Genomic DNA, 21,583 nt, shown 5'->3' on the forward strand with positions numbered 1-21,583 from the left:
CTTGACCAGGTTTAAGTATACAACTAGGTGATTAATTAGCTTGAAGATCCAAATGCATGCTTAAGTAGATGACCGTGCCCCCAGGCTCATCCACTTGTTTCTACTCACTCAGTTAAGCATTCGATATTATCTGTAATACAGAATACTTCCATTTAAGGGTTCATACGAGTCTTGCTGCAGAGCCAAGTAATTATACAGCATTTTCTGTAGTGTCAATTAAGTACATAATTTTGACCATCTAGCTATTATTCTGTAATACTAACATTAATAAGTATCAGACGGAGTATTTGATTAGGGGAGGCCAATTCAAAATTGTTTTGAATCAGTGTTTTTTCATATTTTTCCATGGCTGCTACAATGTTCTGGTACAATTCATTTTCCTAAAAAATCTGGCATGTTTTTGAAGTGTAGTTGCTTTGGATGTTAGTCAAACACAATGTAGCTGGTGTCAGCTCCTGTGGGGAATTCATCTTCTGCAACAGTTTTTTAAAGGGGAACTGCAAGTGACCAGCACCTCTCATATCTAAACCTTATGTTTATTCATAGCTAAATATAATGCCTATGAAAGGTCTATGATACTCCAACATGTCTTTTTTGTAACTACTAGGCAGTATGAAATATGCCTTCACAACTCATATGAACATGGTGAGATCTGCTTAGACACATCCGATTGTGCCTACACATCTCATCTGGGCATCTAAGTGATAATAATGTGCATTCAACCCATTGCTGATATAAAACTGAACCTGAAAAATGGTGGATTAATATGCCATATAGTAGCCTTGCTCTGCTCATGTTGTACACCCAAGGAGTCTGAGGAATAGGAGCTCTTGATAGTGCCCCAATAGTTACTGTCAAGGAAAATCAGTGTTATAATTGGTCAAAACCAGGAGGGGAGAAGGATGCCTGCTGCACAATGTTGGTAGTTCTGGACTATCCACTGATTTTTTTTATCCTGGGTGCAATATTTGCAGCCCCCTGTTTTCCTTATCATGTTCTCCTAGTGGAAAACGTCACTTGGGGGTGATGTGGAGCCTAGCCCTTTGACTCCAGAGCATGTCAGTCTGCTGAACAGCATCTTGAGATGTGTCATTCCCCAGAAGTGAGCTTACCTGCACTGGTATCTTTAGCTTAGTTTTGTGAATAGTAATAAAGAAAATTATGTATATATTTGGTATTTGTTCAAGGACGTACAGCTATGCTGCAGCTCAAATGGAATTCAGATGAAACATTGAATGTTTTGAGCGTTAGGAAATCAACTGAAATATTGGAGGATAACTGGCTTTGCATTCTTATCTCTTTCATACCTTGAAAGAGCTCACTGTTTACATGAGGGACAGCATCCCTTCTGTTGCTGTGTTAAAACTGCTAGTAATAACCGCAACAGGTTATCTGTGATCCCGAGAGCAAGATTGTTTAGGCTAACAACTTTGAAATTTTATCTGTATAAATTTTATTTGGTTTTAGTTTAAAACAACATATTTTTTCTGAAATACTTTACTATGTTTTTAATGATTGTACTGCAATTATATTAGCTGTTTGGAAGATGGATGTGCATGTTTATTTTATATATGTGCATATATTTATATGTACATGCAAAGAGAGAGGACCTTGATGACAAAGAGAGGGAAATGCTGCAAATATACCCAAAATTGTGGGCCGAATATTGTTTTTGTTATGCCCTTAAGATCCTGTTGATTTTGGGGGATTGCACAAGTGTAACTAAGAGCAGAATTCCTCCCTTTTATCTGAGATGCTCTATCAAAACTTCTGGGTAAGCAGGGGCTGAAATAATTGGGAGAGTTGCTGAGTATGGCATTCATGCTGGGGGACGTAACCTAGGTTCAGGTAAGAGGGAGGTTCAGATTAAAGGTATTCTAATAAATGGATTTTAGGGTATTCTGTTTTGCATTTCTGAAGAGTGATCCATTGAGTATTTGTGTTGAGAAGCGCTAGAAAATACATTGCTTGCTAGTCGTAGTTGTAGCATCTTTAAGGAATGATGGTGAACTCTAAAATCAGGACGATGCACAGAGAGATCTAATACGTCCATAGGAAAATACGGGGTTAAGTGGACTACATTTTACGCAGTGTTCAGTTGACTTGCTGTGTGGGGAGAGACTGAGCAGTCCTGGCTAATGACTTGTAGGTACTGAATCCTCAGGTCTCTCAGGTGGTTTCACTCGACCAGTTTCAGCAGAATGATGAAAAGGTTGAGATAAAATAAACTGACAGTTGCTACTCATCGCAGGCAGCAAGCTGTACCCTGGCAGATGAGACCCTGGGAGCCCTCTTTTTTAAACAAAGGCTTTCACTGCAGTGAGCAATGAACTCCACACAAAAAGGGAAAAGGAGAGAGAGATTGGCAGCTGGTGACCGACAGGAGGAGGGAAAGGAGGGAAACTGAGAAACACAGCAATTGTTGGCTAATTAGAAGCCATTCCCACCTACTTAATACCAACCCATTAAGCAGAAAACACTTTTCATCTTACTCTCGCTGCTACACATGACATTATACTCCAATCAATACCCTCCCACTGGCTGCCCCAGTGCCCACAAATGAATACATTGCAGTTCAAGAATGCAGTAATTGAGTTGGGGCAGTGAAACTGCAGCTCTCACAGTCACGATCTTTCTCTGAAGATACTAATGCAGTGTTTGTGATGCTTGGATAAAGAGATCAAATCCCTGTATTGACAGCTGTCAACAATTGGCAAATGGATGAAATCAGTGATTAATCCATCTTAATCTTTCATTTAAGAGAGAATAAGCGTTATTTCCAGATTATTTTCCCCCATTTGAGTAAGAGGTCTAGGTTGTTTACACACAGATGTTTAGATTTTTCCAGGGCTTTTTGAACCCTGATCCTCGGTTGTACCTACAGAATATATGCATATATATATGCACATCGTTGCATACGTGCAATAATGCATCTCTGTATCAATTCATCTCACAGGCTTCACTGTCCTCTGGAAGGTTTCAAGGTGGCCCTAAGCTTTTAACGGCATTTCCAGCTTTTTTTTTTTATTGTAGGCTAATTATGCTAAGCCTATATTTTTTATTTAATTTTAAGTCCTACTATGATTTTATTTTAAAAGGTACAGTAGGTCCACGGTAGTACATTGTGGCAGATCCAGGATCTTGCATTTAGGTCATTAGGATCTTGCATATCAGTTCTACATTTAAATTCTTGCAACATTTATTTTCAGATTAAGTCCCATGTTGCCTGAGCCATCTGGAGTTGGTAATACTCTGTACAATCTGCAGTATAAAGTAATACTATGCAGACTGCTGTATAATTCCTTCTCCATGCCAGTTTTGTCACTACAGAATAAAACCAGCAGGAGTCTGTTACTCTCCCACCTTGGTTAGGGCAAAGAAGACATCAGTATAAGCCTTTTGGAAGTGCTGGAAAGAGGTCTTCACACTGCAGGTGACGCCTCTCCATCCCCTCCAATTCCTAAGTGAACAAAGCATCGTTTCAGGAAAACTTGGATGCCTTACAGTGCTAATTTGAAGCCATCTTGTCGCTGCAGATAAATTGTGTACAGTGACATCTGATATTTGCAGAGAGAGACTGCGATCGTGTGTGCTATTCATTGGCATAATAATATTATGGCATTTGCAGTATGCTATTTCTTCTGATGCTGTTTGCTAAAGTACTTCTTACATGCATAATTGTGTAATGTGCTATTGACTCACTGACACCTTGAACTTTTGAGGTAGGCATTATGCGTGTGCAGTAACTTAGCCTGCTATTTGGGGCTCTCACTGTCTTACAGCTTACTTACATATGAGTAACGGCAGTTTAAGCTGAGCATAGGTGGTAAGGCTGATACAGAAGCAAATGTGTTGCAGCCTTTTAAAATGTAAGCTGAGTAAAGAGGCTGCTACTCTGTTGTCTGTTTCCAGTTGTAATGTGATATTTTCATTTATGCTTATTAGTATAATTAACATTAATTTCCACTCAATTAATTTGTTTCCATATATTGTAAAACACCTTTCACCCGCCTCTTTGAGTATGCTCTCAGGGTTTCTTTTGGTACATATTAATGACAGTCTTAGCAAAAGGTTTGTCCTCAGAGTCTGTAAAGTGGGGAAAAAAAGGTCTGATGGAGAAAGCTGGAATCTAACCACTTGTGAAGATGCTAATATCCGTGAGTTGAATATTGTAAGGTGGTGGGACAGAGGTTTTAGTTACTTGAGATATATTTGGATGGGACAATCAAAGCCACATTCAGTTTCCACATAGGTATAAATTTTATTAAATTATCTGGCTCTAACATTTTTTTTTCTGTAAATTATGGGACTTTGATTCATTTAAACACAGAGGTTTACAAGTTCAGTCTTACTTTGTCAGGATGCCAATTAGAAGGATCAGAAGCAGGCTAGGGAAAATGCAAAGAGCAGTTGGCAGTCTTTCCATTTCTCAGTGCCAAAGCCTGTGGGGTTAATTTGAAGATACCCAAATCACCTTGGCAGCATCATTTCTAGTCTTTTCCAGAACTGTGGAATTTAATGAGCCAGAACAATAAACATAGGATCATAGAAAAATAGTAATGGGAAGGGACTTTAAGAAGTCATCTACTCCGGCCCCAAGGCAGGAGCAACTATATGTCGCTTCCAAAAGAAGTTTGTCTCGTCTGTTCTGAAAAGATATCTGGTGATGTGCTTTCCACAGCATCCATGAACAATCTTTTATAAAGAGTAAAATCATGTAAGAAAAGAAGAAAAAAAAAAACTAGAAAGTTTTTCCTGTATGTCTAAAGTGAATTGTTATTATTATGTGTGTCTATGATTCAAATTCAGTGTTTGTTCTATCCAACAAGGGCATTAAATTAATTCCTTCCAGTTTTACAGTTACCTTGAAGAAAGGATTTATCTGATGTGCTGGAGTTCAAAAAAAAATGTTATGGTGATTTCTGAGAAGATTATTAGGGTTACTTAGTCGAGGTATTTGATATGGAGGAATGTAGTGCATTCTTATGAGCATGGCTGTTGGAAGGAGGTAGAGGCAAGGATCCTGTTTTCTTTTTATGTATTTTCCAGTTATATTACGCTGTAGGATTAGTCCATATCACTCATCTGAGCCCAGTAATCAGTAGGCTGGTATCTATTCTAAAAGAGCAGGAAGACGAGGGGCTTCACCAGCAAGAAATCAACCAATGCACAGGGAAGGGTTGCTGCTTATTCTTAAATGGTCTTGCTAAGTGCTGGGAGGCTTTGTTATTCAAAGTCTCTTACATAATTCAGGGCTCTTCCCTTTATGTAAGTTCCTGAAGTAGAGAAGCAGCTAAATTTCTGAATTCATCTTGTTGAGTTAATCCACTCGTATTTCATCTCATACCAGAGATGCAACTGAGCTAAAATGAAGTGCTTGAAGTTCTTATTTATGATTGCAGATGTTTCATCTAGAGCCCCAGATGTGAGATCTGAACAGTCTTTTTTTTTTCCTATTCTAGACTGTGTAGATACTTCAGGAACCAGACTCTGATTTTCTCCACATTCAGAGTTCAGTAATTAAATCCACATCCTTAATTAAATAAAATTATGGTACTGCTGTGTGCCTTCACAATTCTTGATTCTCATAAAGCTGTTCTGAATCCTGTTTTGCCCATTTTATAAAGAGAAAACAAAATATATTTACAAGCCAAATGGATCGTGTTTTAGTCCTTATCAAATGCTTATATTTCCTTCTCATCAATCCATATTTTTCCTGCTATTGCAACTTAGTTTGTTTGTTTGTTTGTTTGTTTTATGGCCTTGAAGCCGCCTTCTAATAGTCTCATCTACAATGGTTCCCTAGCTCCAGGTTCTCAAGTCAAATTCTTTTCTAAGTCACCTCTCCTTTCTATCCTAAGTTTTAACCATTGCTGCCTCCCTTAGTAAAATATTGCATCCTACGGAGGATGCAATTCTCCCCCATTTAGAAGCTGGCAAGCCTATTGTTTGCATACAGTTCTTTCATGAAAAATGTCTGAGGCTTTATTTGTCCTCTGCAGAAGTTATAACGAAGACAATAGAGTACAAAAAGCATTAATTTTCAAATAGATCATCAATAAAACCCACTCAAATTGCATCCAGCAAGCAGTCCTCTCAAGGAGACACTGCTTTGGGAAAAATGCTTTGTGGTAGTTGAACAGAAAGAGGATCCTGCAGAAGCAGCTGCAGCCAGGCAGTTAGCTGGTCTTCCACGCGTCTTTCACTCCACATGAGAAAGATGCCTGTTCAGTTTGCTTCTACCAGTCTCAGCCATTTCACTCTGCTACGAGTGCTCCAGACTGATGGATGGAGAAAAAGGATGCAGCTCCTCTCCTTATATGCCCTCCAAGCACTGCAGAGAGGCAGACTGTTTTTTTTTTTTTTTTTCTGTGAGATTTTTTTTTTCTCTGTGAGATGTCACTGTGTATGTGTGTGTTTAGGGGAGGGTTGTTCCTAATGAAAAGAAGACAATTGTCTATGAATGTTGCCTATTGTCACACTTGAAATGAGACATATTGTCCATTACTGATTTCTGTGAACTTGAGCTTTGTGGTCAAGTTTTCATAGTCGCTGAGTCTTTGGTGCGTCTCTAGCCAAAAACATTTTCAAGTATTTGTCTCTGAGGTTGCATGTGTGGGACGTGCTAATGTCCAACATAAACATTTGCATTTAGTTAAGGGGAAAATGTGTTTCCCTGACTTTATGAAGTTCTGTGCACACTGAAATTGCAGTCCAAATATTAAGGCAGGTGTTGCATTTTACTTGGGTTTACACTGAGGTTTCGTATGTGCCTGAGAATATGTCACTGTGGGTAAAACAAGGGTTTAAGAGCTTCTGAAGCAACCATTACTTAAAAGACTGAAGGACTGTGTTCTACAGCTTCCTGGAAAAAAAATGGGAAAAGTTTGCTTCCATCAACGATGTTTTAATTGTGATACTTTGATGTTAAGGGTTAGAAGAACTACAGGTTTTAGTACCATACGTCTCTTTCCCTCAAAACTGGGACAGCATGCCCTCTGACTGCACTTTGCTTTCTCTACAATACATGAGTTTAAGATACAGGGTGGTTTTGATTTTTTTTTTTTTGGTTGGTTGGTTGGTTGTTTTTTTTTTAAATTATAAGCTTTACAATGGACACTGGCACGAGCAAGATGTGACCCTTACTGCAATCAGGGGTAAGAAAATTTTGTTCTTCATTTTCTTTTTGCACTTCCATGCTAACACGGACAGGAACGCTGTGCAGGATGCACTCGCAAAAGAACACTCTGTAGCATTTTACATCCAGACACCAGTGTAAAAGTGTTATTTTTAATCCCTGTCTCACGACTGTCGCCATTCATTTTGTGTGCAAGGGGTGACCTAGATCCAACCACAACCCGGGGTGGGGGGCCGAGGGGAGTCAGTGACTCGCAGTCGTGCCAGGAGTTGCGTTTGGCCTCTAGAGGGTGCGCTTTGCTCCCTCTTGCTCACACACCGATTTGGTGTGACAAAAGCAAGGAGCGGTGAATATAGCCACTTAGGCATGAGTCGGAGCATCACACAACAGCAGACGCTGCTGAGGCAAGGCTCACCTCGTGCAGTAAACCAGTTCAGCCTGTGCGCTCTTCAGAGATGAAACCTGCCTCTTTTTTCACTGAATCGGACCTTAGGTATTCAGTCAGCAGTCAGATTTATGCTTTAGATGCTCATGAACGAGGATGCTTTCCTTCACATGCCTGTCAGCAGTGATGCTAGCGTGTAGTTTGTATAGTTTTCGAGTTATTTTCTTAAAATACTGACACAAACGTCCTGCCACATAGACAAAGCTGTGGAGGTACTGAAATTTGACGAGGCAGAGATGTGCAACAGAAGGTTTTATTTTACCCTTTGACTTTCTTATAAAACCCGTGGATTTTTTTATTTTTTTTCTTTAATGTGGAAGGAGTCTTCAGGAACATAGCTTATCAATTTACTGTGATATATGTGTGCTTTAAAATGTCAGAATTTGCTCAGTGAAAATCGCATTCGGGATCTGGTAACCCAGCTGCATTCAAGACAGAATAGAATGCGTATATTACTACATCTGATTCAAAGCAATGGCTTAATTGGCCAGGAAAATGTAGTTATCAGATGATAAAGATATAAAGTCAAGGGCAAGATATGCCTGAAAACAAGCATTTTGCTGCCTAAAATTAGGCAAAGTTAATAGGTTAAATTTTGTTTATTGAATAAGAGAACCCAAAGTTGATTGATATAGTAATTTCAGTGTTTGCTATGGCAAATATTTAGCTCATTATCAGTTTTAATAGCATTTTGCAGAACAAGCCTTTTCTTGACATGTAGAAAATACTATTAAATTTCCCTGCATAGATACATTGTTATGACATGCAATAACTACTTGAATATAAAGGAGATTAATAATTTAAAAGGTGTTAACAAATTAGGGCCATCATTAAAAATAGACTTTGAACCATTTTGTAGAAAAATCAGATTGAGGTAATGCTCTGCTCTTATGATAAAGAATTACAGCATTAATTCTGCAAAGTGAACTTATTGCTCCTATTCGTCTCCAAAACCCTGGAGCATTAAAAGACAGGAAGAATGAAATGATCACTGCGTTTTTTCAGGCACAACAGCTCTAATATTTCCATCACAGTTTCACTGCTCAGCTTGCATGGTTGTGCTAGAGGAAAAAAAAGCACATAAACGTCATGCTTCCCTTTGTTTTGTTTTTGCTGGTCTTATGAAATCAGGTCAAATTTTTTCAGACAATTTATATTAATATATTGAGGTTTTTGCTTGTACAGCATCTATGCAGAGTATAAACAAACATTTCTTCTGTATAGAAGCTGTTTTTTTCTTGATCGTAAAATGTAGTTCTTGGTTTTCTATTGCATTTTGTTTTTCCTTTCTTGCAACAATTGATGACCAGAGGCATTTCAAGGTTGCATTCTGGTTGCTTTGCAAATTATTAATTTGTTTTCCTTCTAACTTGAGATAAACAGAAATAATATCGCTTTTGAAGCCTTTTCTTCATCCTTTCATATTATGTTCTCGAAACATGCAGAAAAATGGATCCGGTTTGTTTTGACATAAGCATATTATCAAACACAATTGCAGTTTTTACTCATGTAAGTAACCCCTGCCCATATGAATAGTTTCACTGTCGTAAGGATTAGGAGTGGATTGACGCTATTCTGGAAGTAGTTTATTTGAAACATTTAAATAAGCTTTAAAAGGCTAAGGTTTGTAGTTGTTTTTCTCCTCATTCCTGCTTACTGTATTCTTTCATAGATATTTTGGAGAAGGAAAAAATAATTTCTGGGATTTAAGCAATAAATTTCACGTTTGAAGGACAGAGATACCAGGAGCTCTTTCAGGCCCTGAAGGTAGCAAAATATTTGTCCTCTCCCTCTCTCTTATTCTCACTTGCCGTGGCAGTCATCTCCCTTCATAACATTTCCCTCTCCTCCCCCTTCCCGAGTCTTCCCTCCCCTTCTCTTTGCACTTTCTGAGACCACAGAACCCAGATGGTGCCCTCACTGTTGCCAGGCCCTGAGGGAACTGCTCGTGTTATACCCACCTCTCAATAGCTCTGGTAAGAAACATGCCAAAAGTCCAGTGCTGAGATATGTTTAATTTTGATATTACTCTCTTTCCAGTGAATTTGTTTCACAGCACCATTTTTTTCCCTAAACTCAAGTCTACAAAATCAGCAGTGGTGCAACATCCAATTTAAATAAAACAATGACATTCAGAAGAGTTTGTAGTCATCTACTTGTGATTTTAGCAGAGTCAGATAATGTTGAAGTACCAATCAATACATGGTTAAAGCATTGTTTATATAGCACCTCTATTCCTGCTAATACTAAAAAATTCATAACACTGTGACATTTTTCAGGCAGAAGTGCATATGTTGGTGCAGACAAAAAGAACGCCTCCTTTCATGTACTAAAATATCAGCTTTTTTTAAAAAATCATATAGAATGAAGCATGATAGAGAAAGTAGAACATGCAGCAGAGGAGAAAAGATTTGTGTTCTGATAAAGTACAAAATTAGAGTAACTGTGGCAGAGATACACTTAGCAAGGGACATCAAGGATAACAAACTATTACAATGTTATAAGCCAGAGGAAGATCAAGAAGAGTATTAGTCTGCTATGCAACAGAGGGGAGAAACTCTTCATAGATGCCCTAGAGAAGGTCAACGTGCTTTAATGCTTTTTTTTGTTTTAGTCTCCACTGAAAGGGTCAGCTGGGATCATGTGGCAACCGGAGTTTATAGCAGCCACAAAAGAGCAAGATCTAGGGCTAGAACAGGAGAAAGTAGGCTGGAGAGTACCTAGAGGAGTTGAATCTTCAAATCAGATGAGCCTGAGAAACTCCATCCTACAACACTTAAATAGCTGGCTGGAACAAGCTTAAGGCCATTTGCCATTTTTGAAAACTTGTGGGGGTTAAATCAGGTTGCGGAACAGTGAAAAAAGACAAACCTGATGTGTGTTTTTAGAAAGGGAAAGAGGAGGAGCCAAGGCATTTTAGACAGATCAACTTAAAAATTTGCCTTGGAAAAATAGTGGAACATGTAATCAAATATTTTACAGATAGCTAGGAGAATACAAAGAAACGTGACAGCCAAAATGGATTTGTCAAAAATTGTGTCAAGCCAAAACAATTAACAGGGCTTCTCAATAAAGAAGTTTAAACAGGAAGAAAGAGAGAGAGCATTTCTGAAAATTTTGACATAATACAACTATGCTCATAAGCAAGTAAGGAAGTGTGGACTATAGGAACCTACTATCAAGAGGGTGATTTAAAACAAAAAAAAAAAAAAAAAGGACTACAGAAAGCTTAGTGGTTGTTGTTAAAATGGAAGGCTGTTTGGCATGTGCTCCTGCAGGGATCTGAGCTTGTGCTATCCAGTATTTTCATTCCTTATCTGGAGACCGAAATAGAGAGTATGCTTATTAAATTTGCAGATAACACAAATCAGGAAAGGAACATAAGTATTCAGGTTCATGGATTGCTGTTCAAAAGGATCTTGACAAATTGAGCAACATGTGTGGTAACATTCTTATCATTAGTGTGTGTGTATAAACAAGAATAATCAAGTGCATAGCTATAAAATGTGAGTAAGCCCCAGTTTTGTTGTGGGGGGGTGGGGAGAGGATGATGGGAAAAACACACAAAACTCTGGCACTGAATCATAAACTTAACCAGAATCAACAGTGTTAAGTTTTTTTAAAAACTGCAAACCTCATACTAGGATATTAAAAACTGCTGACTCTTGATGTAACCCTTCTACTCTACTCAGTGCTGGTAAGGTCTCCATTTATTGTTGTAGCAGTTCTGAGTATCATGCTCTATGAAGTATGCAGACAAACTGGAGAAAGAATCCAGAAAGATTGAACAAACTAAACATTATGACCAAGAGAAAAGATAAATGGCAGATTTGAGCTTCTGTGTCTACACAAGAGACCAAGGGAAGACCCAATAGCGGATTTCAGATATGTAGAGTTTGAAGAGGAGGAGAAAATAGATATTGATCTCTTCTCTTTGTCTGTAGTAGGTTGAAATAGAAGTAGAAAAATGCAATTATTGGAAGGATGTTTCTGATTAACATTTTATTTGGCAATAAGCATTCATCTACTAAGAGAGGTTGGGCAAATCATTCAACTTTCTTGTGCCTCAGTTTGCCCATCAGTGAAGTCAGCTTTAAGATGTTGATATTTTTTTATAAAATAGCTTTCCGAAATAATTCTTGACTTAAGGAGAACAAGTATTACCATTAGATAACTTAAGAGATAGTCCTCACCTACCACCATTCATCCCCTTATCCTTTCCTCCCTGGAAGCTCTGCAGTTCTTTCTTCTCTTCTTATCCCTCCTCTTTTCCTCTGCAGAAACCATTTCGAGGCTACTGAAATATTGAATTTTGTCTTCCCGTGGATTGTTCGGGTAACAATATTCAGTTTTGCCTATTGTTGAGAAGCTTGGAATCAATTTCATATTCAGGTTTAATGTGAGGGAAAGCTATGAAGAACTGAAGGGTGAAATCTACTTTTGCCTCCTGGGATTAGAGTTGAGAGCTACAGCCTATGCCTTTCCCTCCTTCCACTGCCCATGCCTCCTCTCCTGTGTCTGGAGAGAATGGGAAACCCGCCTTGTTGTCCTGCTTGAACTGCACAGGCACTACCATATGTTGTTTGCTCACTTTCCAGTCTGGCCCATTTTTTTTTTCTCTTGCCTTTATCAGGCTCTGGACTGCCAGGACTACAAGTTGTAAATGCGTTTTGAGTTTCTGTCTGTGTTTTCTTCCAGAGCAGCATCTCTTTGGGGCCTAAGTCACTCATATGACCTGCTGTTCTGTTGCTATTAATGGCATTGTTATGAACATACTGACTACACACCACAAGTTTTTATTTTCGTTTTCCTCCTCAAGTACATTTTGAAAGAAATCCTCAAGAGAACATATATATTCTAAGTAGGCAGCTTCCTCTTTTGCTATTCCCTTAGCTGCATTGCCCCCCAAATGAAAAGCCTGTCTTAAGGGAGCTGCAGAACACAGACAGTGTCTTCAGCATCCTTTCTGCTTAGAATCTGAAGGGTTGTACGGGCAGCTTTGGCCAGAAATGGTGGGAGCTAAAGTGTCTAGCAGTGATTCAGTATAGTCCTCAGAACTCAAATGAATGGTTTGATTCTAAACAAAATTGGAGCTGTAGGTACTCGCTTGTAAGTGTGCATGCATGCATTGGTGAACATGCTTTATTTCTGCAATTGCTGAAAAAAATCCATCTTATAAGAAAGAGGGGTGCAATTACTGAATGCTTTCTAAGACGTTTTTGTGCCCTGCCCTAGTATTGTGAGGAACACTGGAGCTATTAACTATCGTGTATGAGTTATGGCACCTGGATATGGCATCCCTGTGTAGCAGAGACATATGTCAGGGGGGTTGCAGTGCTCCAGTGCAAATCATTCTGGAGAGTGGTACACAGATCCTAGTTAAAAGGCATCAGGAGTAGCTTACAAGTAGTAGTGTAAGTATCAACAGTAGCTTGCAAGTAAGATTTTGGGGTGGATATTATTTCCTACTTTCTTGTTCTTAGTCCATTTTATGAAACTTCCCTGCTCTTCCTGCAAATCAGTCTCCTCTTGTTATGTTTTTCCAAATAATGCACTGTATAATTACAGTTTTAGAGCTGTTTCAAGGTAAAATACTCTGGTGTACACATATCAAGTCCTAGAACTTCAGGTAATTGCCATCCAAAGATGACCACATGTTGTAACTGAAAGGCTTACATCCACTGGCTGATGTCAACGAAGAGAGAGATTTTCTCATTCAACAGTCCTTATGCAGCCGCAAGGTTGTTTCTCTTGCCTCTAAGTATGCTGTTACAATATGTTTTTCATTAGCAATTATTTTTTCAGGTTAAAGATGTTCTTATCTCAATATAACATGGTTTTCAACTTTAGGCATGGGTAACTAACAAGTAAGATGAATTCGACACAACTCCTATCTGGTCTACAGTGTTTTCTCCTTCTATCCACTATTAAGGGTTTAGTATCCCAAGAAATTTAGGCTCTTGAATGTGAACTAAGCAAATATAAAATATGTGAGGGTTATGTTTTAAAATATTATTTTAAATATTTGAATATTTAAATATAGAAATTCAGACTAGTGTTTGAAAAAATGTATTGAGTTTCACTACTTTATGGTTGAAATGTATTTATAGTTTCAGTTTCCTACAAGCATTTAAACTACATGAGTGCTTACATTCTGGGGGAAGAAGAGAAGGGGAAAAGAGCTATAGAAAGAAGTTGGTTCAGAGTTTGACTTAATAAATGTGACAATCAAATATGGGGGCTTTTTGTAAACAGAGATAAGTGGCGCTAGCCCTAAGGCTGAACTTAATGTCAAAGAGGGTGTTCATGCAAAGTAAAACAGTGTATCTAGTAAACTAGAGAAATGTCATCTTTAGAGAAAAAAATCTCTGAAGACTTTATGCCACTTTTAACAGGCAACAACAAAAAAGCCCGAGCTGCACCTCAGGATATGATCAGTCGTTTTGAACTGAATTTGCTCAGTGCTTTTTGTTCTTCAGTGCTGTCTGCAAGACTTCCACGTCTCAGTCGTAAGGCTGAGAGTTTGGCAGTTTTATTTCTTTGTTATATTTTCATCGCGTGAGATTAAAAAGTCACGGATGAGTGATGTAATGGAAACAAATGTTACCTGTGTCTGAACAGGAGGAAAAAAGCCCTCAGCTGCACTGAATCCATGCTCTTATTCTTTCATAAAATTGTTTGAAATTTCTTGAAAGTGATTGGTGATGTTGTGGTGGTTGTTTTTGTTTGTTTTTTTTTCCCCTTCTCTGCTTAGCCGAAGTGCCTCACTACTAGAAGTGAAGTTCAGTAGCCACCTTAGGAATAACATTTCTCAGGATAGCTGAGGTTGAGAGTGTTGTGGGTATGATATGTTCATACTCTGTAGGAGAGGATGAAGGCTGCATCACTCTCGAGTAGCCCCTGGAGGTTAGCTTAGAGCAGCGGTACAGCTTTGGAGGAAGCTGTCAGCCCTCTGGGCTACAGGGATGTGCTGTTTTTAATAAGTACATTGCACAAGACAGTAGCTATGAGTTAGTGTGTTTTCACACAAGAAAATCATTTTTTAAAAATGATTAATACATCCAAAGCTGCGTAGTTAATTTCTGAATTATAGTCTGCGTTCAAAATGCTGGACTGTTCTAGGTGCTTTAAATGTGAATAGAGCCTAAATAAGATAGACTCTACAGATGGCCAGTTTGGCTCATCCTATACTCAGAGATTTGAATTCGAGATCTATTTGTTTTTGTGAAGGAGTTAGAGATATGAAGACAATTTCATCTCATTCTATGGTGGCTCTTCAGCTGAATAATATTTAATCTGATAAATCAACATATTAAATTTTGGGGGATAGAAATTGAGAGGATAAAATAATTGGGACTATCAGTAAGCATTCATTTTCCATATATCACAATGTCAAATATGTTGTAATAAATTGGTTTTCAGAATGTGGAGAGCATCAGACTTTAAGGTTATTGTATACAACTCATACCTTCATTTCTTGCTTTAGTACTTGGTGATGACAAACAAAATATAGGTACTTCATATATCTCATGCTTTTCTAGGTTTAGCTACTTACGCTCTTTGTCAATTAACTGCTGAAAAATTAGGCCGTGTTATTGAACACACAGTATGTAACATATCAAAAAAGTTACTCTAAAAGAAAAACTGAGCATTATGTTATCAACTTAAGTAAAACTCAAATGTTCACTACCAGCGATTGAGTGGGATAAATGATACAATGCTAAAAATATGACATAATGTGACAAAGAATGCTTTGTATTTTATTTTACATATTTTTTCATGATTGCAAAATCTTGTAGATCAAGTGTTCACAGTCCTGATTCACTGATGTGCTCATTGAATTTGCACAGTCATAATCAAAAGTTCTGCAGAACATCACTGATGAACTGGTCTAAAACAAGACCACAAGATTGCCTAGCTTTTTATTTCCAAAGAAATGCATGTCTGCCAGAAATGAAGAATGAGGTTCTGGTTGTCCTAAAGCTGTTGTGAGTGGGAGATTATACGGACATATATGGTAGTGATGAACAGAGATCAGAGAGACCAGAACATCAAGGGGAAGGAGAAAGGGGAATTAAGAGATCAAAGATTGTAGAGGAACTGGAGGGAGAGCTGGTTTTGTCTTCCCTGCCAAAAAAGGTGTGTTTTTTATAGTGAAAAAACTAACAGTAGCTTAGTTATCTTGCTGTAAAAGTCGATAAAAGCTCTGTAGCTTTTACTGTGATGTAGATGAGCAAAAGCAACTGCAGAAGTGAACTGTAACACCTCTGCCCTTTATTTCCCCTTTTCCTTAACAGTGAGATAATTTTTTAATGAATGAGCAGTGGATAAAATTACTCTAAATTTCTCTGGTTTATTTCATTCAGCACTATTCAGAGGGGGAAAAAACTGATGATAAATGGCAGCCTAACTTGAATAAAAATGGTGGAGTTTGATTTTCATACCAAACAACACTTGACAGCACAGGAAGGACTCAGAAAAAACACATAGAGAGTAGTATCTGGAGAGGCTGAGGCACTGAAGGTTGTGCAGTATGAGATAGGCATTTATTTCCCTTTTTGCTACTGATTCGCTTTATAAATGTTGGAAACGATAATTTTCTTTCAGATATATTTTTTTCTTGCTTCTTTAATCACTGAAAAGTACTGTTATTCATTAATTCTCCTCCAAATCTTTCATTATTCAGGAAGAGAAAAGAGCTTACTGAAACCTAAGGTCAGTTCTCTTTAATATTGGCTATTTATAATTAGGCAATGAAACCCATACCTAAATATTTAAAGCAATTTGAAATGTTGATTACCCTTACTCTCAATGGAAATATACACTTTATTTTTAAGAAGCCTAGGGAGACAATGAAATTTGTGTATTTTGAGGATTTTGAAAGTGTATGTTAAAAAAGGTATCTGTCAAAAATGGTCAGGTACAGTTGATTCTGATCAAAAGTGTTATTCCAGGACTATTTTTTATTATCTTATGATTCTTGGATTTTGGTCAAAGATGTGACATTAAATGCCCAAAGGTGGTAAAGACACTTTCTATAAATTTTAACTTTTGTATAGTTTTTCAAATGAAATTAACTGTGGCTTTATTTGAGGAAGCTTGTATACAGATTCCTCCGTCTCATCAGTAGTAAGCAGTGCTCTGGCAGAAAGGTTTGTATAAAGGATCTGTGAGAGCACGCTTACAGTGGGACATATCCTAAGTTTCCTTTATCACAGAAGTTTCTGTAGAAAGAATTTGCACGTCATTGAGTGCTTGTGTGGTAGTAGGTGCAGCAAAAGTACAAATCAGTAGAATTCCTCATGCATGGTTTGTGTTGCTAACAACTGCTTTGGTTTGGTGAATTACTTTTGTTCTGTTAAATTTTCACCTACAAATGTGTACTGGAAGTCAACATGTCTCTCACCAGCTTCTCCGTATTTCCTAGAGAATGTAGTACACTAATTCTCATTTTAGTACCTGAAAATGGTTAACAAAAAAAACTTCATCCCCTACATAAGAAATCTAAATTACATCGCCAAATTGTAATAACTTCATTTTCTGGTCTTCGGGATAGACCTTGTAGTAGTATCCTCTTAAATTCATAGCAAAAGAATAAATTTGTTAATAGAGTCAACTTTCCTCTGGGATTATGTGTTTAACAGATGTCTACTGTGTACCTTATCTAGGGAGTTGATTCTTTGTTTAGTATAAGTAGCATTGGGATCACAGTAAAAGAGAAGGCTAGCCTCCCTTGCTGTCTGCAGAGTAGATTGCCTTAAGAGACATTGAGACCAGTAGAGAAAAAAAGAAATTACACTGATCCAATAGATACACTGCTGAGAGGTTTCTATTATATTCTTACCTCAGACATTGTACCACCATTAAATTCACACTTTCAGGCCCTGGGAATCAGGCCAGCATGACAGAGAAGTTTGGCTAAAATGAATCTGCTATATTAGTTTTTGTGAAAATGATTAAGCTCTGCAGGTTCAAGATCAGTACTATTTTTCAAGCAGTCATTGTTTCAAAGCTAGGCAAATAAACCCTAATATAAGAGAGAAAATTATAGGGAGCCATACAAAGATAAAATTGAGTAGCCGAGTAAACAAACTACCAGAATACATGCTTTCAAGTAGAAAGCAACACTAAGTCAGTTATTTGGCATAGTTAAAAATCAGCTGGCAGGCAAATATTTTTTTCAAAGTATTTTAAGTAGACTGCCCATCAAATAAGCATAATTACAATCAGAATTCTTATAACGTTCGCAAAATTCCTAAAGGCAATCAGCTCCACTCAAATTAGTAACTTGGATAAATCACCATTAATTAGCTAATATAAGCCAGCAGGTGGTTTTGAGCCCAGAGAGATTCCCTGGTTAGTTAAATTATGTATACTACACTACAGCATAGATAGAGTAAGTGAAAGGGGAACAACAGACACAGGTCTGTTTTTTAAAAATAAAATGTTTAGGGACGATGCTCGGCTAAAGTCTTCTCCAACTCCCCGATCGTACCCAAAGGAATACAAGGCGGCTGCGACCCCCAGCTCAGATAATATAATCTAGGAATGTTCTGTGTAGTTTCTGTTTCAACACTGAAATATATGCAGGGAACAAAATCTGCATTTTGGAAGCTTGCTTGAATACATTTGTTCTAAAGATACTTACTGCTAGAGGAGGGACATGGCAGGAACTATGTTTGATAAAAATGTATCTACTGAAGCCACAAAGGTAGCCTTGTCGGCGTACAGGTTATTCACAAAAATAGGTGGGAATTCTTTTGGGGGGAGCTTGAGGTAGGCACTTCCTATCAATAACATAAAAATCACATTGTTGTGCGAGATTAATGTCCAGTCCTGCTGTGAACAATGTCATTGTGCTCATTTGGGGACAATAACTGTTGGGAACCAATCTGAACACCTGTACATTAGTACAGCAGAAAAAACTTCACAGATTTTTTTTGAAATACTGGTACTGATAGCTTCATGAGATCCAGAGATTTTTCTTTGAAAAATCTGGCCCAAATCTGCATGCAAATCTATTGGCTTACAATGATTTTTATTTGCATGGTGTGTTGCATGAAAAATCTCAGAGATTGCCATAAATTACTACCACCCGTAAGACTTCTGTTTGGTGATCATGCAAAATAAAGGCTCAAAAATATTTTATTGTATTTGATTTAAGCTAATGATGTTGTGTGGGAGGAAATGGCAAGATCAATGAAGGTGTTTGTCCCAGTAGCAGCATCTCTGAAGGTCTGGACTGTGATACAGTAACTATATTTTGAAGGATTAAAAATCCTGCAGGCTTTTAATGAAGGATGTGCAGGTCAGGTAGTAATATTTAATCCCAAAGTGTGCTCTTGGTTCATCCATGCTCTTCACATTAATCAGCTTAGTGTAATGCTCTGTTTACAGAGAACTAAGATTGCATATCAAATTCTTTTACTTGCTTGCTTGGCAGACTCATTGCTGGCGTATCCTTCATGCTGAATGATGTATTTTGATGAATTTGTTTTCATACATCTATGCAGGTTTCTAGTGTATCGCTATCTTCCGCCCAATGTAAATGATAAATGTATTATAGGCAAATTATCCAAGAACTATTTAGTACTTCCATTCAAACACAAATTTCTATTAATTGATACTAGAAAGAATAGCACAGGAAGAAGGTTTTTTCATTGCCGTATTGTAACCCAAATCCTGAAGTCCTTAGTGTTTTGCTTGACCAGAGAAAACATGAAACCTGTACCTACTTAATTCCTTGCCACTTCTGCAGTGAGCGCTTAGGAGTCAGTCTTATCCCACTTAAATGGGAAATCATACAGTGCTTACCACACCAGTTGTGCAATGTTAGCATTGTCAGGCCTCAAGATGTATTACAAATTACTCTGCAGTCTTCACAAATTTTCAACTAAAAACACATTCCAGTGGACCGTTTTGTATGGCCTCATAGACCAGCGCTTCTTTACTGGCCGCAAGTCCCTCAGAAAACAGGAGAATAGATATATAGGGGTCGAAAGCATGAAGATAGGTGCACATTGTCAACTTTCCAGCCAGTGACAGACACTTGGTTACAAGCTGATATAGTCCAGAGCTTAATTCATTTTCGTGTGGACTTCTTTCTACCCATCACCAATCTCCATGGTGCTACTACAGTTGCTTCAGGTCGCTCTGCCAACAATGAAGGATCCTAAGCTAGAGCCAGTATGTGTGGTGGGGCCTGGGCAGCAAGGGAGTTTGCCAAATTTGAGGGGAGATATTTTTCCTAATTTTTTTTAAAAAAGGATTTCTTAGACTTTCCCCTAGCCTTTCACTATCATAGTGGAAAAAGGAATTAGGGCCTGGGCAATGATTTGAGAATGCGCCCTCAGTCAAATGCAAAATATGCAAAAACTGTAAGAACCATAATTAATTTGGTAGGTAATACTAATTACACATATACACAAAAGTAGTGTCACTAGTTTTTTAAAAAAGGTGTCCTGTATTGTATTTTAAACTACCTTAAAAATTCTTTTTTCTGGGCATGTTATGGAAGTATACAACTGTTCAGGGGAAAAAAAAAAATGAAAAAAAAAAAAACACAGACTTGTTGCTCAACACATGCAACAGAGCCCTTTGATATCTTTTTTTGGACTTTGTAATAATGCTGTGACTACCGCTGTTCACAAATATTTTATTTATAAAAACTGTCCTCCCACAGGGCTGCTGCAGATGATCTGCAAGCTGAAGACTAGCCTGTAAACTCCACTTGCTCTAAGAAAAGGTGTTTCTATCTTTGAACATCAGTGCTTCAATTGAGATTTTTAGTAACTAGTAGAATGTGTTCCCAGTTTCAGTATATATAGTAAGGGGTCGTCTCCTGAAGTAGCTGTCCCTCTTTCTAGCTCCTGAATAAAGCATTGAGATAATAGTTTAATGTCCAGTGTTTCTGTGACAGTGCTCTATTGTTGATTAAAAACTGTACAAAAACAGTCAATTCCTTAACATTAGCTAGCACAACAGGTAGAATTAGTGTTATTTTTGCTAGTAAAAATAGCCATTTGGTATTTCAGACTATCGCTCATGTGCCATCACTTATTAGTAGGTTTTGAGTGAAAGCCAAACAAACATTATTGCTCAGAAAATGTAAAGTTTAATAGAATGAGTTTTAATGGCCAAAAATACCATATTTCAAGAGTAAGGAAGACCTTGGGATCAAGTACAGTGGAGGTAAATCGTCCAATTTACTACAGTGAATTGGAAGCATTCCTATTTAGGTTTTTTAATGTTAACCCTTCTGCAGTTTCCACAAATGATCATGCTTTTCTAACAGTAGCATACTGGGGAAAAAAAAAGAAGTGGTAGTAGGGCAGATCAAAGGTCCATCTAGCCTAGTATCTGTCTAGGGCTGGCTATTAGGTGAGGAAAAGATAGGACAAGTTGACAGTGATACTTCCGTCTGGTATTCTTTTCACATTTTCAGCAACCTGCAAGTTAGGGACTTTCTGACGCAGAGCTTGAATGTCAATCCTACTGTTAAATAGGCTTTCTTGTATTGTCCATGAATTTGTCCAGTCTATTTCAAACTGTTGCGTAACTTGAGCAGACATCTCATTGCAATGAATGTCATGGCTCGACTCTGCATCATTTGATTTCAAAAGAAAAAAAGTTGCCCCTCAACTTTTGTTCCAAGAGAAAGTGAATTATTATTTCCCACTCCCCCTCTTCATGGTACTTACGAAAACATGTACATCTCTTTATATCCCACCATCAGTCATCTTTCTATCAACCGAAGCTCGCACTATCCCTGTGCATAGCAGACTGTTTTCCACACATGCATTAATTTGCATTTATCAGCACTGAATTTTATGCGATGCTTTACTGTCCAGTCATGAAATTTTTGTGAAGTTCTTTAAAGTTTTGATTTTGATTACTCTATGTAATTTTGTGTCAACAGTAAATTCTATCATTTAACTGTTCACTAACTTTTTTCTTTTTTTTAACATTTAACAGTACAAATTCTACTATAGATCCCTGTT

The 21,583-nt window shown here is 37.8% G+C and overlaps 1 protein-coding gene across 3 annotated transcripts in view; it reads left to right on the forward strand.

The window, feature by feature from the left end:
* Window positions 1-21,583, forward strand: part of TTC29 (tetratricopeptide repeat domain 29) — a 132,117-nt gene that overhangs the window by 86,325 nt on the left and 24,209 nt on the right. Inside the window, exon 10 of one of the 3 annotated variants that reach the window (XM_040556626.1) lies at window positions 20,266-20,339. The exons of 1 other annotated variant lie outside the window; for it this stretch is intronic. In XM_040556626.1, the coding sequence (XP_040412560.1) occupies window positions 20,266-20,306 (41 nt within the window). In that variant the 3' untranslated portion in view covers window positions 20,307-20,339. Of the gene's footprint in view, window positions 1-20,265; window positions 20,340-21,583 lie in introns of those variants that run through there. One more of the 3 variants, XM_040556624.1, reaches the window with a different exon arrangement.

This window comes from Cygnus olor, chromosome 4 (genome assembly GCF_009769625.2).
Source record: "Cygnus olor isolate bCygOlo1 chromosome 4, bCygOlo1.pri.v2, whole genome shotgun sequence".
In the NCBI taxonomy this organism is placed as follows: domain Eukaryota; kingdom Metazoa; phylum Chordata; class Aves; order Anseriformes; family Anatidae; genus Cygnus; species Cygnus olor.